The 17,495-nt window shown below is 38.3% G+C and overlaps 1 protein-coding gene across 1 annotated transcript in view; it reads right to left on the minus strand.

The window, feature by feature from the left end:
- Positions 1 to 4,498: 4,498 nt before the first annotated feature.
- LOC121908317 (netrin-G1-like) overlaps positions 4,499 to 17,495 on the minus strand; it is a 69,396-nt gene continuing 56,399 nt past the window's right edge. The window contains exons 6-9 of the mRNA XM_042428229.1: positions 16,806 to 16,978; positions 13,257 to 13,283; positions 11,912 to 11,956; positions 4,499 to 5,532 (exon numbers count right to left, since the gene is read on the minus strand). Of these exons, the coding sequence (XP_042284163.1) occupies positions 5,294 to 5,532; positions 11,912 to 11,956; positions 13,257 to 13,283; positions 16,806 to 16,978 (484 nt within the window). The 3' untranslated portion in view covers positions 4,499 to 5,293. The remainder of the gene's footprint in view (positions 5,533 to 11,911; positions 11,957 to 13,256; positions 13,284 to 16,805; positions 16,979 to 17,495) is intronic.

Here is a 17,495-nt window from a genome sequence, read left to right on the forward strand (position 1 = left end):
GTGTGTGTTTTTGTATCTGACTGGTAATGGTTTAACTCTCCACTAAATGCTAACCATTGTTATTGTTGACCTTCTATTGACTGGAAGCTTCAAGTTCACAGCAACTACACTTCCAGCCCGAGATGAGCCGGGTGGTTCTGCTTTGATTCATTTCATTATAATAGTACTTAGTACTTTATTTAGCTTTATTATAACAGTACTTTATTTAACTGTATTATAACAGTACTTTATTTAACTCTATAACAGTAATAGTAGTTAATTTAGTAGTTCAGTATTTTAGTAGTTTACAATAGTTTAGAGGAAATTTCAAAATATCGAGAGTTATTTATATGCTATATTGCCCAGCCCTAAGTGACAGTTGAGCCAGCAGCTGAAGCTTGCTTGCTAACAGGTCAAGGACGACGTCTTGTAACAAACAAACAAGCTATACTTGTGAGAAGAAGGACATGCAACCTCTGTCTTAGATTCTGAGATGTAAATCACTAAACATCCCTGGAAATCATGATTTAAATAGAGCTGCACTTTATTTATATCCACTGATGTGAAAACAGCTGTGGGAAGAAATATGAGGCACGCCTTGCGTCCCCATTTTTAGCATAAGCACCATTAATATTCAGATAGTTTGGAGAAGAAAAAGTGAAGCTGGGGATTCTATATTGATGCTCATCATATATGCATGGAAATAGTATTATTTACATTGTTGGCTGACAGAAGTTTCATTTTCAGTCCCTGTACACCACCGAGTTATGTTTTTCTACTGCTGGGCATTTCAAAGAGTGCCATTGATGAGCTGAATATGGATATTGGATCGCTAATAAGCTGAGTGCTCCAGACATGCTGCTGAGCCTCTTCTTTCCTAGATACTGAATACCCCTTGTCTTATGTTATATAACTTTCTGTTGGTGCCACCAGTGCTGACAGTGGCAGAACACAAGGACTGCTCATGTCTAAAAATGTCCTCCTAATACCCCCTCCTGAGTCTTAGAAGTGAAAGGAAGAAGGACAAGGCACTGCTTGGACATGGAACATAAGGGAATATAACTAGAGAACAAAATCCTCAGGTCTCTCCTTTTTGCACTGAATTCTGGCCTCTGAATAAAGCCTCATGCTGCACAAATTTGTAACAAAAACTCATTTTAATTTGTTCCACTAGTGCCATATGGAAGTTTATATGTCAGCATTTTTGTTTAGCTATTTATGATTGTATTAGGAAATGTATTCATGCATATGTTCAGTAAAAATGTGCATGCTGTGGTTGCCAACTGTACTTTCTCTGTCACTAAACCTGGTGTTGTAAAAAGAAAAGTTGCATTTAATATTCCCATGCCCATGCTCTCACAGTAAGCAGGTTGTGTAGAGAAATTATGGCGCTCATTTTCTCTCCGTAGCTAAGAATGTTGATGTTGGCAGAGTGTTGCAACTGCTCTTGAAGCAGAGCGATGGTCTCCATCCAGTTGTTCATCAACCTTTTCAGAACATAATCTGCATTTAATAGCAAGAGACTTGGATTTAACCTTAAATACTTTTTCTTATTAATAACTATATACAGCACAAAGTCAGGAGTTGTCATAAAACACCAAATCTATTGCACTAACATGTCATAAACGTAATTGTCTTTAACACACACTCATACACACACACACGCACGCACACACACACACACACACACACACACACACACACACACACACTGACCCTTAAACACTGCTCTAAATCTTCCCCAACTGTTACCATGTCACCACAAACAGTCTCAAGTGTGCCACTTCACATTCTGCAGAGCCAGTTTAGAGAGTGGGAACCTTGAAGAAAACAATTAATCACAGAAGGCAATACAACTGGAATGCAGGATAGATTATGTTGTTATTTGGGGTAAAAAGATTGATTGATTTGATTCACATTTGGCATCAAGCTTGAGAGTGCAATTGACCGTCAGCTAAGCCCCTCTAATGATAACAGGAGCAGATTTACTACTTGAAATTCTTACTCATTTTTTAAGTAATGGGTCCTTGATTTCAGACAGTGGTAAACAAAAGCCTGATTTCTAGATGGTGACCATTGATTTTTGGCAATTGTAAAAAAAGCATAGTGTACTGTAAAATAGTCTTAACTATTAACTTTATGGCTACATTCACAATATAGTGCTTTAAGACTGAAGATGAAGCTGTATGTCCCGGGAAAAAAGTCAGCATCTTCACCAGTTGATGATCCATGTTGCTAGAAGATATGACAATTAGGAAACAGCATGTTCTCGTATTGCAGTGTAGAATTAGTAAGTCCTTGTTTTATAAGTAAAAAGAAGAAAAATGTAAGATCAGACTTGGAGAAGCAAATAAGACAGGGGTGAGATGCTTTATTAACTCCACAAAAGTATTAAATGTTCCTTGGACTCGGAAGCACTGGTAACACTGGGTTAGGTTACTACTGTACTGTAAGCTATGTAGTTAGCCAGCAGTGGAGGGAAGTAACTCAAGTACTGCACTTAGGTACACTTCTGAGGTTTTTTGTACTTTACTTGAGTATTTCCATTTTATGCTACTTTATATTTCTACTCTGCTGCATTTCAGAGGGAAATGTTGTAGTTTTTTATTCCACTAAAAATATATTTGAAATCATTTTCATAACATTTAGTGTTTTTAGTGTTTTTTCCAATAAAGATATATGTCACAATACGACAAATGTGTGAAAAAATTACATATTAAATAATCAAATTCATGTTCAGTGTAATGCACTGTGTTCCAGTATTAATTATTACATCAGACGAAAATCTCCACACATGTAAATTAAAAACTTCAGTACCTAATTTTGGTAGTTTATGATTAAAATTAGCTTAGAATCATTAACTCAATTCACAGATAAGAAAATATGTTGTATTTATGATGCGATTCCATTTAAAAGTTGTTGTTCTGCATAATGAGTAGGCCACTTTTAGTGTACATTTTGCTGGTAATAACTCTGCACTTTTACTTAAGTTACATTTTGAAATCAGGAATTCTAATGCAGTATTATTATGGTGTGGCACTATTACTTTTACTTAAGTGAAGGATTTGAATGCTTCTTCCAGTGTTATGCTAACATTTGCAGCTTACATTGGACCAGATAAAGACACTGTTTAATCTTTATACTTTTTCCCTTAAGCTTTTGGTTTTGGAGCAAGTGAAACAGAAACCACCATCCATGTTTTTTATTAGCTATGGGGAATATCACTCATAATATAGCCCCATGTACACCACTTCATGTTGAGAAATTTTAAAAGTTTAACAGTTATGCAACAGTTATGGTCACTAAGCTATGACTGGATAATCACCATTTGGGCAGGTTTAGTGAACAATCAACTCTTGAGGGATTTACAAATGTTGCTGATATATTTTCTGGTTGAAGTTACCTGACATAGTTGATTCCTGTGTTTTGCCATGCTTTTGTTTTTCTTCCAAAAATTATTTGCTCTGTTGAATTCATATCCTCTTCATTTACTATACAAAGTGCATTAACCCCTTTCAAATACCTCATCTTTGTTCCCAAATGTTGCTCTCCAAGTCATGAGTCTCTGTCAAAAAAGGCATTTGCTACTCTTTTCATCGACAGTGTCATTTAATGAGAGGCACTTACAGTAGACTCTAACACAATTAGGTGTTCCATGACAACCTCGGGAGGAAAATTAATCTCTCAAATGAAATTGGTCTCAGTGCTCAATATGTCACCCAGTGGGATGCGACTTCATTTCTATTCAATGACCCTCCATGAATTAAAGCTCATTTCCTGAATATGTCGCTTCACGGAGGCTCCCGCAGCAGGATGCAGGCTTTCAACCGTAGCAGCTCAGAAAACCTTCCCCTCTTCCCATTTGATTCACGGATTACATCTGATTACAGATTTGAGCTGGACACCCTCTGCGACAGCCATGCAATCTCCTTTTTTCCCAGAGTCGTCTTGTTAAATTTACATAAAGCTGATCGGATTTTGGCTTGAGATTCTTCTGATTCTCACGTTTCATAACCACAACATGGATGGGATACATTACATTAGAGAAAACAACCTTAGTCATCAAACCAGGAAGTTATTTGTTGATTGATATATTGTTACTAGCAACTGTTGCTTCAGTGAGTGGGTCAACGATTGGCCTTGATACTGTAGCTTTCAAAAATCTTTTAAAATGACATTCAGCTACTGTCATTGGCTTGTACCTATATACAAACAATACACTGTTGCACTCTACACATCTTGTCTCAAATGTCATGTTACTACTTAATAAAATTACTACTATTCAACAACAAGACAAAGACATGTTTTTTTCTTTTTCCCTTTGGTGGAAGTGTATTGTGTAAGTGTGTATGTAAACATAGTTTTGACAGCAGCTCTCAAATGAAGAGAACTATGTGCCACACAAGCAAAGAAATAATACAACCAAACTCCTTATGCACTCATAGTCCACATCTAGGACAGGTCGGCAGCAATAGAAAACAAGTAATACATCTTTTTGTTCTGCGTAGTCATGAAAATATCTGTTTTATACAAAAATTAAATACAGTTACTGTATGTTACAACTTCTTTTTTTCCCACACAGGTGAGCTCAAGCATGACTACAAAGCCTCTGAAAAAGAGAAAAGAAAAAATCCTAGATTGGTTCTTGTCAAGGGGCTTGATAATAATACATGTGCAGCATTTGGCAAAACAACAGACACCCTTCAGCAAAGTAAAATCACCAGAGTCACCAAAGCACAGGAAGGAGAAAGTGAGGGATAAAGGGAGGAGTGAAGGAAAGGGAGAAAGGAGAGAAGAACAAGTAAGGAAGAAGGCAGTGAGGCAAGATGTTTTAAGATGTCCCCGTCCACGTTATCATTATTATTTATTATTATTATTGTTATCATTATTATTATTATTATTATTTTCATAATGTCGTGTCTAGTTTTGTACAGTTTGCTCTCAGAATGTGGGTAGCTCTAGAAACCTCTGGGTGGTGTCTCCAGTCTCCTTTAATGAAGTATCAGCCAATGGCATAATCACAAAGCGAGGGCTCCGACCGTTTCCTCTGCGAGATTATAAGACAGCAGTGACTTCACCAAGCCTTTCATAAATCCATCTAGCATTCAGTATAACAGATCAGTGCACAACCTGTTGCACTAATTACACTTTCGCCCACCACTGCAGCCTTGGATATACAAAAGAGTTGCTTATATTGTATGCTGAGCACATTGTCCACACATCTTTTGTCATTCATGTCCTTAAGGTTGAGAAGTCAGTCTCAACGTATGTGGTTTTAGGGTTTTGGTTGAGGATGGGAGACCGTTCAGGTCTCTCAGCAAAGGGAAACAATCAATAGCAGGAGCACTATGAGGGAAAGAGCGAGCTGGCGACTGATCGGGGGATGATGGAAGGAGGCCCGTCCAGACAATTGGTCATCACACTCCCCGGGGCCCTGGCAGCGAGCTCTCTCACACAGGACACCCGTGAAGCCGGGGGAACAATGGCACCGCTGATGGTGGTGGCACGTGCCACCGTTCTGACAGCGCAGCATCGCGTTGTCACACACCCGAGCTGCGGAGACAAAGCAAAAAGTGCAGGGGAGACAGGAAGAGGTGATTAATAGATCACTCAGTGATGGGTCGGAAGATAACATCAACAGGCAGGTTCACAGGGCACAAGCTGCCTCTTCTTGTCCTGTCTGCATCGCTCTGTGTCCTTAGAGCATAGCTGACTCATTAGGGAGGGTGAAGCCAAGGACTTTTGTGGAGGAGTGCAGAGAGAAAGAAGAGAGATAACCAGGGCGCATATTGTATGAATACTAGCATGCAACCTTTGAAAACCCTTTCTATAAATGATTGTTTGTGACAAAAGAACATAGACAGACATTTTATGGATTTATGGATATTTTTAGGAACACTGCAGGGACTTTAGAGCAATAATCCTTGCAAAACAAAAGAGCAAACAAATCATGGCAGTGATGAGGTGAATTAGTGAATCAAAGGATGCCAGAGTATTGTGAAACAGCCCCTCTGTGTAGGACAGTCGAATTAAATTTTGCTTTTCTCTGGCACAATGACACTCAAAGAACAGACAGGAGAGAACATGGGATGGATACCTGGCTCCCCTACACCACCATCACTACCTTTGATATGCAAATATAGCATTTCCAGGTAATTCACCAATTGCTGTTATTTTCTTCTCTGCGGTTAACCATAAAACAAACAATACAACACTGTTAGAAACAAAGGATGTCACATTCAGAGCTGCATTATTTCTTTGTTTTGATATACAGTAGACTGATTAGGAGTACATAGGCTAATATTCACATTTCCAGACAAAAAACTCACAACTCAATTATCCCAAGAAGCCTCTCTGCTGGCAGAGGTGAAATCCTGGAAGAGGTAATATTTGCCAAGAGATTTCAGTGTAATTGGATATCTCTCCCTGCATAAATAGTAATCACATTTTTTGGTTCTCAGTAATGTGGCTCATGCATCAGAATAAACTCAACAAATAAGCATTGCTTCTGCCAAAACTGATTAAAAGGGCATTGGTATTGCATTTAACTCCTCCTCACACACACACACCACTGCTGGCATGTGTTTTAAACAGAGATGCCACACGTGGATATGGAGTTTTATCATCAATGTGGAATTTGTATTAATTTTGTGATGAAGTGTTGCTCTTTTGGTCGACTTTCCTTGCTACTTCTACACACTGAGTGAAATCCCAGAGCCTTTTGACCACCCTGAGAGGTATGGAGTGCCAGCTTGTTGCATTTAACCGCTTTTATGCTTATAGAAAGATCAGTGGTTATAGTATTATAAAAGATAGCAAAGATAGCAACTTCTTCTTGTCAGTCAGACCCCTTACTTAAAATGCAGCAGGTCTTGTGGCTGCGTTGGATGATAAATTCCTCCCTGTATGATTGTTGAACACTGGAGTAAGATAATGAGTCTGGCAACAAGCCACTGCTCTTTTATTCAGAGAGTGACACCAAAACCTGACATTTACCATTGATGTCTTAGATTAAATTTGTTTTGCAATGAAATGTCTTTGAATCAGTGCTGAGAATATGATATCATGAGGCTTCTGTTTGGGCTAAACACAGAAAAACTGAAAACAGACAAATGTGCAAATCATACGAATGATTGTTATGAAAAAGCTGTTTGCATTCATTTTTCCTATAAAGGGCAAATCAATACTGAACAAGAAAAATAAGTATGTTGGAGATGCTTTGAAGTGCAATCATCTGATTTTTGATTATTTCAGTCCTGCAGCTGTGAACACGTTTAGATTAGAATGACTATATTATTACTGGGTGTATTTGAGGCTGGCGTCAACCATTGCTGATAAAGTCAGCTTTCCTCTTTCCCTTGAAAAGCATGCCATGAAGTCCAATCATTTCTGAGCTGATATTTTGCAGAAAAGCACAATATTTGGCAATTTCCTGGTGATATTAAGTAAGAATGTAATGATTATACTTTGATTATAATGTTTATAATCAAGCCTAATCCTGACTTAAACCTTTGCCAAACTATTGCATGCAATAGGCCTTTTTCAAGCACGTAACATTAGGAAAAGCACTAAAATATATAAAATACTAAATAAATACTAAAATGAAGGACATCTGAATTCCATTTAGCTGCTTAAGTTTCAGAGTCCTGGTATTGTGCATGTTGGCTCACTGTCACACTGTCATGACTTACAGGGACATTTGAAAAGAACAGAGCCATCAGGTAACACCTGTGCTTTTCCTGCTATAACAAGTCAAAATTACTGCTGTAAAAATGGTCTATTATAGGCCTGAACCTGGCGTAAATATATCTCAGACCCTATCAGTGTTTGTCCAAGTTGTATACCTCTAAAACACTCATGCCCAACTAAATTACAGTCTTACTGGTGCAGAAGTGTCTGTACTTGAACTTTGCATGCATCAAAATCAGCTCCTGAACCACAGAAAGCAGAAACCTGCCGCTGCCTGGTCCTCAGTGGATTCAAACATTCAACATGTTGGCCTCCTGACTACACCCCAATCAGTAATGTCAAAACAGGTTTCTCATTTTACAGCTAATGGAGAACACCTGCTCTGTGTGTTTTGGGAAAGATTTCCATGGGATCGACTCAAGTCTCCATTGTCTAGTCTATACATTAATGTTGTTGCCTGTGGCCGAAGGATAATCTGTGTGTCCTCCAGCGGACCCTCAGGACCATTGTCTTTCTAAAAGCATCTGCAGCCCAATTAGTTTGCTTATGCAGAAGCTTAAGCCTGCGGTGTCTTTGTGGAGCCACTGCAGGCTCTGTTGTCATGACAAAATAACAGTGTAAAATAAGCTAATTGTTCTGTGTCACTCAGAAAACTAATCTCACATAGAGATTGGATATATGTGAAATAAAAAAGGTTTGGCCTCTTCAGTTGTCTGTTACAGACAATGTGAACATGTCTGTGTAACATAACATAGTGAGACAAATTTGTGGGTTGAGGTTATAAAAAGAAAACTGACTTTACTTGACACTGCATGGTGTAAAAAATGATGCACTTATACATGCATAGCAATCATCAATATAACTAATTGTAAATGTAAACTATAAAATCTGATTATTACACTATGAGATAGATAAAACTGAGTGTTTATGGGAACAGAAAGAGTGTTTAAAGGGGCATATCTGAAATTTAGTATTGCACTTCCATAAAATTGGGGGACTTAAAATTAAATCAAAATTAAAATTGAAGCAGCAGAGCCTGAGATACAGTATCCTCACTTTTAGTCTTCAGTATAGGTCAAGCTACCAAACCCTGGATCCTACATTTCCCATAAGGCAACTCTAAAAATGTGTAGTTTCCAAGCTCAAGCCAAAGAACGTGATGTGTAAAAGTGAATCTACCTTCATTTTTTTTGTTATTTTGAATTATTGTAGTGACAAATGTTTCCCTGTGTGACATCACTCCCTTTCAGACTTTTGCTGGCAGCAAGTGAGAACACAGCAATTACAGTCTTGGCTAAGTACAAGCATACTCTCTCTGGGACATATGTGCACCTCACACCTCTGTCAGATGTGTGACGTTTTAGCAGTATAACTGTTATGACAGATCCATCCTTGAACCGTGGTGTTGCACGAAGCAACATGGAGAAAAATTCACTAGAGCAATAACATAATAGTCATAGATAGGAGGGACAAAGATATGAATTACACTACTGATTGAATTATTGTGTCAGTCAGAACACATTTCATCTACTATGATACTGAAGTACTGGGTGTGCTATTTCCTCTGTTGTGACTTGTGTCTGTTTATGTCCTAAACATACTCAGACAGCTCTCTAATTCTCTCCTCTCAGTGAACTTTTGATGTCCCCAGATACTCTGCAACTGAAGTCCCTGAGATACAGAAAATCACAGCATGATATCAGATTTAAAGTTACAAATCGATGTCCTGGATCATAGCTCCTGTCACTCCTTTTTATTGGAAGATCTATATCTTATGTGGTAGAAATAAGTTCTGTTGAATAGCCAACTCTTTAAATACATCGATTCATATCAACAGATCTGATATTACATGAATCACTGACTTTTGTTGCAGTCATGCAAAGACTGAAAGGTAGGTTTAGTATTAAAGATCACTTTTTTTCACAGGATAGACCCTGCAGTACCTCCATTTAATTACAGGGAAAATCATATTTTTAGCAATTCATTTAATATTTTTAAAATCCCTTTATGACTATAGATCCACCAGTGCAATTAACTATAACTGGAGACAGTTTTCAGATACAGGATCTGCTAATTATATGCTCTGAGACAGAACAGTGTTGCTTCAATTACACTGGATCAATATCTTTTGCCATGATGTCAGTGTAAGCTGAAACCCGCGTTCAGCCATGCCTCCTGTTATCATATTAACATGATGGCTTTATCATTAGTCATGACTTGGGGCTTTGATGCTCAGTATAAATTGTCAGCTGCATAGTAGCATTTGGCAGCTGCAATTATACTAAAGTATCCAAAGACAGAAAGAAGCCAGATTTTTCTTTTACTAAAGTACAAGGTCTATTTTAGCAAACGCTTGTCAAGTCAGATTTGGAAGATTACAAATTTGATTGATAGCAATCTGATGTCTGTGGGATAAGTATGGCGCACAGCTTTTTAGCTTCGCATAAGGACTGGAAGCAGGGGGAAATAGCTAGCCTGGCTCTGTCAATAGTTCAAAAATATGCCAACCAAGACCTATAAAGATCAATAATTAAAACATATCTCTTTTGTTGCATGTAAAAATGGCAATTCTGATTTTCAGAGGGAGTTACGCACTGTAAGTATTTCTCTACAAATTGACTCTCTGGAGTTATGACCACTGCTTTTGACGTGACCAATTTTAGAGGTGCTGGTAGCTATATTTTTGAATTTGGGCAGAGCAAAACTCACTGTTTTCCCAGCTTCTAGTCTTGATGCAATTTTCCTCCTGGCTCCAGCTCTCTACTTATCACACAGACAAGAGAATAGTATTGATCTTCTTATCTAAGTCATGGCAAAAAAGCAAATGAATATATTTCCCACAATGTTTATTATTATACAGACGGCTACTTTTTGTGATCATTTCAATAACTCCACAGAAGTTTGCAATAAATACCTCAAGAGGTGCCCTGTGAAATGTTTAATTTTTCTCCGTAGACACATAATCATTGGTGCCAAGGAGATGTCGTTAAGTTTTTTTTCTTTTTGCACTTTCCAGCAACCACATTTTCAATAAAACCATGTCCAGGCTGAGATTTTAGTAGCTTGCACTTAAATCATGGCACCAAAGCTGAAATAAATAGAAACAAATAAATAGAAAACAATTAATTGCCACTTTTCTTTGTTTTTACCTGCTGGTCAATGCGAAACAAGACATATAAGGATGTCACTTTGGACTCTTAGAAATTTTGAGGGGTATTTTCACTGTTTTATAACATTGTATGACAAACTATTAGTTGATTAATTGAGAAAATAATTTGTAGATTCATTTATAATAAAATATGATTTGTTGCAGCTCCACACTTATCACTGCAAATGCTGCATAACTTTCTTGTGTTTATTGCCAAGACATTGATGTTGTTGTATAAAATGTCACCTCTTCGCTAACCTCAGAACTGGAGGATTTTTCCATGGAGTGTAAAGAACTGCAAATGTAAGTGCAGAAAATGCAGCACACCTACAGGTAAAAGCTTTCATGAATTTTGTGTAGGTTAGATTGATACTGTGTTCTGACACTTTATATGGAAATGATGCAATGTTACACAGGAAGGCGGAATTATTTGTAATCCACTCCAGTGCAGTAGCTGGTTTCTTTCCACCTCTGACTGCAGTAAACACTGGATTATTTTCATAGGTGCATCTTGTGCCTAGCTTTGTGCAGCTAGAAAAGGGAAGAAAACAGCCTTTCCAAGATCGTGGAAATACTGAGACCTCTTTTAATTTTTGTCTTCTGGCTGTGAGAGCAGTGGTGCAGATGCGACTTAACACTCACTACACAGGATATCTGGGGCTGAGGATTAGCTGGAGATAGCTCTGATCAATCTACATAAAACCCCCTGGAGCCTCTTCTCTCGTTTCCTTTCCTCTCCTTTTTCTCTTTCCTTTTTTTCCTTGTGAACATGGCAGAAAGGGTGCACCCCCAGAGAGCATTCTGGGTAATTAAAAAGAGGGCATGATCAAAGAGGTTAGGAGGCTGTGGACTCAGTGATCATGAGGCATGTGGTCCATTCCCCACAGTGTTCTCACAACAAAAGGTCTGCCTTGTAAGCACCAGCATGTGTGTTGTGTGCATGCAGGATGAAATCATCTGGGCTTTGATAAAACAACTGACTGTATACCGCTATTTGCATGTGCTGTGCTTTTGTAAAATTGCCAATCAATAAACAATCAATTCTTTCTATGTATTGTCAATGTCATGCTGAAGTTACAAAGCCTACAAGCCTACCTTGGTTACGATTTGCAACACCAAGAGATGAAGCATTTGCTCGATCTGTGTAAAAATGGGAAAAGTTATATATTACAGTGGGTTGTCATATAATTCATACTGTTATGTAGTTAAAGCACAGGGACAGCATGCATTGATTCTTAGTTGTTTTTTTTTTTTTTTTTTTTAACAATAATCAGTATGCCATTTGTGCTGATTTGCCCCAGAAATATTGTAAAATTTGGAATTGTGTTTGGAATAAAAATGGGCTAATGTAAAATACTCTGCATGCAGCTTAAGTGAATGTATTTTCCACAAGACAAAGGTAGAGACATGTACATATGGTGGCTGCTTTTGTTATTTGGTATAAGGAGTCACCTTCAGGCATCAACATGCGAAGGGATGCATGGTGGGAACCATGTCTTCATAAAACATCATTTTTTTCTCTGGCTTAGGGCTAATATCTGTCTGTGCACTTATAGCAAATATTCTAGTGTGGATTGGAGAAATGACTCTCTGTAGTGCCTGGGCTTGCTGATACACAGGCCCAAATGTGCAGAATTCTTGTACAGTATTTTACAGTATTTTAGTTTAGCTAGTGTTTTTATAGTTTCAGCTCCTTAACTACAAATTGTGTATACCTAATAGTACTGGTGACAATTTTGCAAACCATGCTGCAGAGTTTTAAGGTATTTTTCCTATGTTACATGTATCCATTGGTTTCCAGTCATTCCGTACAATATATAAACAAAAAGTAGAGTTTTGTACTCAATGTAAATGCTACAATGAGTTGTGTAATCCAATAGAACACACTCCTTTGTCAGGAAGTACCATCTTAAACAAATTAATGTGAACTTAATTTTCATGGTAAATATAAATGAACAGCTCACAAGAAGGCAGGAGAATTACATTCCTAAAATATGAAACAAAACATCATGGTTTGCAAAATTGTTAGCAGGAAAGTGAAGTATAAAGGATTTGTAGAAAATTGGCTTAAACATGCAAAATTAGTCCTTTAAAAAAATCTTTTTGTTTTCTAAAACTAGGCAGATTTTTTTCATCATCTTCCCAGGATACCACTTTAAATTTCTGTTCTTGAAACAAGTTGACATGCACTGGAGAAAAGTAAAGCTGTCTCACACCATGCATTGGTTCACTTCTATTCATAAAATGTATGAAATGTATAAATGCATAAATGCTTTGATAGGATGGATTTTTTGTACTATGGAAAACATGATGATGAGCGAAAATGATAATGCAAAGCACTATTTTTCACACCAATATCATAAATCAAACAAGAATTAGTCATCACTGAGGGAGGAAACCATTAGTCAGCATGCCAATTTATAAAGCTTGTTCAACTTACGCACAGGTCCATGATTACTGGGAATACCTGCAGAAAGAGCAAAGAAACAATGTTTCATTAAAGCTTGGAGTCAACATGCATGGATTTCATTTTACTCTTGAAAACTGCAAGAAAACATTTTTGTTTGGGTTGTTGAATAATTCAGTGCCCACCAACACTTATCCACTTGGTCTCCACTGTGTCCACTGATTAACAGCGGCCACGGCTCTGCAGAGAACCTGACCAACACCCGCCTTCTTCTGATGATAATAACAGGTCTTCGAGTGATGAAAAGTCAACAGAATTAGAGCTCTAACTATACAAAAATACTTTTCATCAGCGTTTTCATTTATATTTGGAATAAATAGTTTGTTTTCCTTATTTGCTATTGGCTCATCCAAAAAAGGTAGATAATGACCATTTTACTGTATCATCTTTGAATCAGTGAATCTCTGAATTAAATGAATCAAACAGCATCTGCAAATAATTCATAGTTTTGCCTTCTCTTTGACCGTCTCAGTGTCAGGTTAGTAGGATTTCCAATATGTGGAAAACTGAGAGCCAATCAAAAAACCTAAGCATCCCAAAAACAAGTTAAAAAACTGCAATTTTTGATTCTTTTTACAATCTTTATCGCTTTGTCCCTTTGTAATTATGTTTCAATGGGGTTTTCATTTTGTTTGCACCCCATTCAACACTTTATCAACAGTTTGGGACTGTCTCAACTATTGGCAAGTGCACAACACTGCAGCAGGAAAATCACAGATTTTAAGCTCCATAAAAGGGACATTTGAAAGAAAGCAAGCAAGCCGCAATTCTTAACCAATAGTTGTTCTGCCTGAGAAATGGAGGGCAAACAATCTTGGCCTTTGAAGCATAAACACATTCTACAGTCTGATCAAACTCTCAGCCCCAGCCCCTCTTAACCTGTGAACCTGCTTTGGAACACAAGATGAGTTGACGCTCCCTCCAAAGTGGACTGTCAACATAATTCTCGAAGTGATTCCTCTTCTGCTCGGCAGGCAACTTACAGGATTTTCACCTCCTTCTTTTAGGGACAGCATGGATTTGAATCACTCTCAGTCACTCTCTGCTGCTGACAGCTATGGCCCATAGCAACCCAGTGCTCCATTTTGGGCTCTAATTTATTAGATGAAGGGTCATGTATGTCCATATATCTGTATGTGCATGGATCTGAATATGTAATAGACCTCGCCCTGTTCCTACCTGTGAGATAAATGACTTCCATGATTAAAGAGGAAGACTTGATGACAGATGAAAGCTATTAAACCATAATTACATTTTGCACGTTCAGCATATTTGTCTTGATACCAGGGCTGTGTGTTTAATATCCTCATAGGAAATATGAGCTTTACATAATGGATAAAGGCATGTTACTGGCCACGGCGTTACTTATGAGAGAAATAATAATAATTCAAGACAAAAGTGTGTTAATTCAACACCTGGGGGACCAATATTGTTACGTCACTTCCATGTGCAACATTATTGCATTTTATGCCACTGCCAAACAAGTGTCTAATATTGCTTTTGATATGGCTAGACCTTAGTTTCATCAGTTCGGTGCAGATGCGGCCAAGTGTTGGATTTTTTAATAACGGCCTGTCAATCTGACAGTGAGCACCACATTGCAGGGAGACTCATAACACAGAAGAGGTGCAGGGGTAAATCTAGCAATATCTCCTTAGAGTTCACAAACATTCCCACAAACAAACTCCCACACACGATCAAATGTGTTGCATGTACATGACCACACACGCACATACAGTTTGGTGCACATACATGCATACACAAACACACACAGATTCAGAAGACTTATATAAATGACTCTGCAACCCCGTGATTTATAATCAACAAATAGCCCTGGGAAGAGCAAGAAGAATCACTGTTACTGCTCAGATTTATTCACACAAAATCAGTGGATCAATAGCAATATCATATCTCTGTACAAATCTAATCAGAGCACCATGTCTGAGAATTCAAGTCAGACAATCAAACTGAGCATCTGAAAAACCTGCTGTCAGTCCCAGCAGACTGTTGCCATGAGAGTTTCTGACTGCAAGGCTGAATCAGTGTGAACGGAGGACCAGAGGGCTAGATCTTCCACCATCTGGCCTCGCCTGGCCGTCCACCACCACATCCCTGAGTGGCTGTATTAGATTTATTGAGGCAATGAGCCCCCTGCCTCAGGCATGGGATTTGATAAATGTGACTCAACTCTCGTCCAAGATTATAATGGGGATAATGCAAAAGAGCACCTTCTGCCTACGAGATACCATGTGAACAGGCAGAAAAAATATCCAGCATTAGTTCACACTTGACATGGACTTGAGGTACAAATGCTAAATACAGTGATAAAATACTGAAAGCGGTGATATTCTCATTAATTGAATACAGAATGAATGAAACCACAGCTGACCAATGACTCAAAGTCTTAATGGACTTGTGCAATGTTCGGTTAGTGACCCAAAATGACTTATCAGGGTTTTCTAATCTATCACCCCTATGGTTAAACACAATATGTAATTTCTGCTGCTAGGGGTCTCTCAATCAAAACAATAACAAGAGATGGAGTTTGATAAAGTTGAAGCTGTGTGGGATCATGGGAATTGTTGTCTTCATTGTTAAACAACAGCTTCTCCCAGTTAGGATTACTTCAGTGTTCATTGTTCAGGAGGTTTTTACCAGGGGCTGAATTATCCTCAGAGGTCTCCTCCTCTCCAAAACAAACGTACACAGGGATTATAACTGGTAAAAACACTGAATGACCCAATCAACAAAATGTATAACATTGGTCTGGTTGTGTTTAGATATTTTAATGTGGAATAGTTACATATTATAGCTTTAAGAATTGGTTAAGTTTAGGAAACAACAATTAAGTTGGACCTAGTATTCAGAACTTTTTTGTCAAGCTCCTTGGTTAAGGTTGGGAGAAGATCTGTGGTCATGACAAATGGTTAGAAAATGACTATGTGGTTAAAAGGAATCAAAACTGAAACATCATAACATGGACCTCTGGTCTGTGGTGTTGATGTTACACCTTTTGGAAGCTCAATCCACCCTGACCTCCTCCTAAGAGATGTTCAGTCTTGTAGTCAGATCGCAAAGGTTTGCTTGTCACATCAACGTAAACATCAGTCATTCTAAGAATTTGAACAAACCACCAAAGTTGTGGTTTTACTAATGAAGTCTGATATGATGTTAACTATAAGTCTTCTTACACAGTAGGAAGATTTAAATCTACCTTCCAAAAGGAAACAAAGAAGAAACACTAGTAGAACACACTCCTCCCAGCCAAAGTACATATTGTACAAAAAACTGTACAGCCCAGAAGCATAGAGCTAATGTGATAAACAGGTGCAACGATGTCTCAAAGGAAAAGAGAAAAATAAAAGGTATGATATTTCATTGTCACAACATTCATCAGTTACCAGTGTCTCTTGAAGCCAGACTGATAAAAGGTGTGTTGCTACAAGCCATGCAGTATTTCTTGTAAATTCGCTGCAAGGCCAGTCTGTATGCACTGAACATTAGAAATACTTATATACTTACATATATTTGCAGTTCCTTTGGGTATAGGGAGGTAGGAGCCCACACTCCAGGCTCTTCCATGGTAGTGCCTCTTACAGCGACTGCAGTCTGGCCCTGTGGTGTTATGTTCACACTCACATCCCAGCTTCCCCTTGTCAAACACACAGCTGTTGGCATGCAGGTTGCACTTGCACCTGAGACAGAAAGATAACAACAAAAGATGGAGACATGAATAGGCATCATTCTGGACCCTTTGAATCAATACCTTCTGGAGGGGATACACAAAGTTTGCCCTTCCTGCAGCGTTTATTTGTGCCTTTCAAATTTTTTGACAGGGGTAAATTGAAATCCTGGTGGGTTATCTGACTTGGATCGTGCCTCCACAAAGCTTCATTATGCTCGCCTTTAAAAAAACAAGGGCTCATTTGTCACTGCCCCCGCGGAGAGAACGGCGATGTGAGTAAGGTCACTTTTGCCACTCTGAGAGCTAAATGAAAGGCACTCTGTAAGATTTGCTAATTGAGCACAAAACAGGGATCTGATAGAGAGATGATAGCACAAAGAGAAGCTGCATAGCCTGTTAATTCTCTTTTTTCTTTCTCTTCAAAGTCACTGTGTTATTTGGAAAGGGAGCCTTCAGGCAGGAAACCCTACCGGTCAGCAGAGCTGGTTTATTAGACAGAACTGTGGCAGACCTGACAGATGCTCCTG

Source organism: Thunnus maccoyii, chromosome 12 (genome assembly GCF_910596095.1).
Source record: "Thunnus maccoyii chromosome 12, fThuMac1.1, whole genome shotgun sequence".
Classification (NCBI taxonomy): domain Eukaryota; kingdom Metazoa; phylum Chordata; class Actinopteri; order Scombriformes; family Scombridae; genus Thunnus; species Thunnus maccoyii.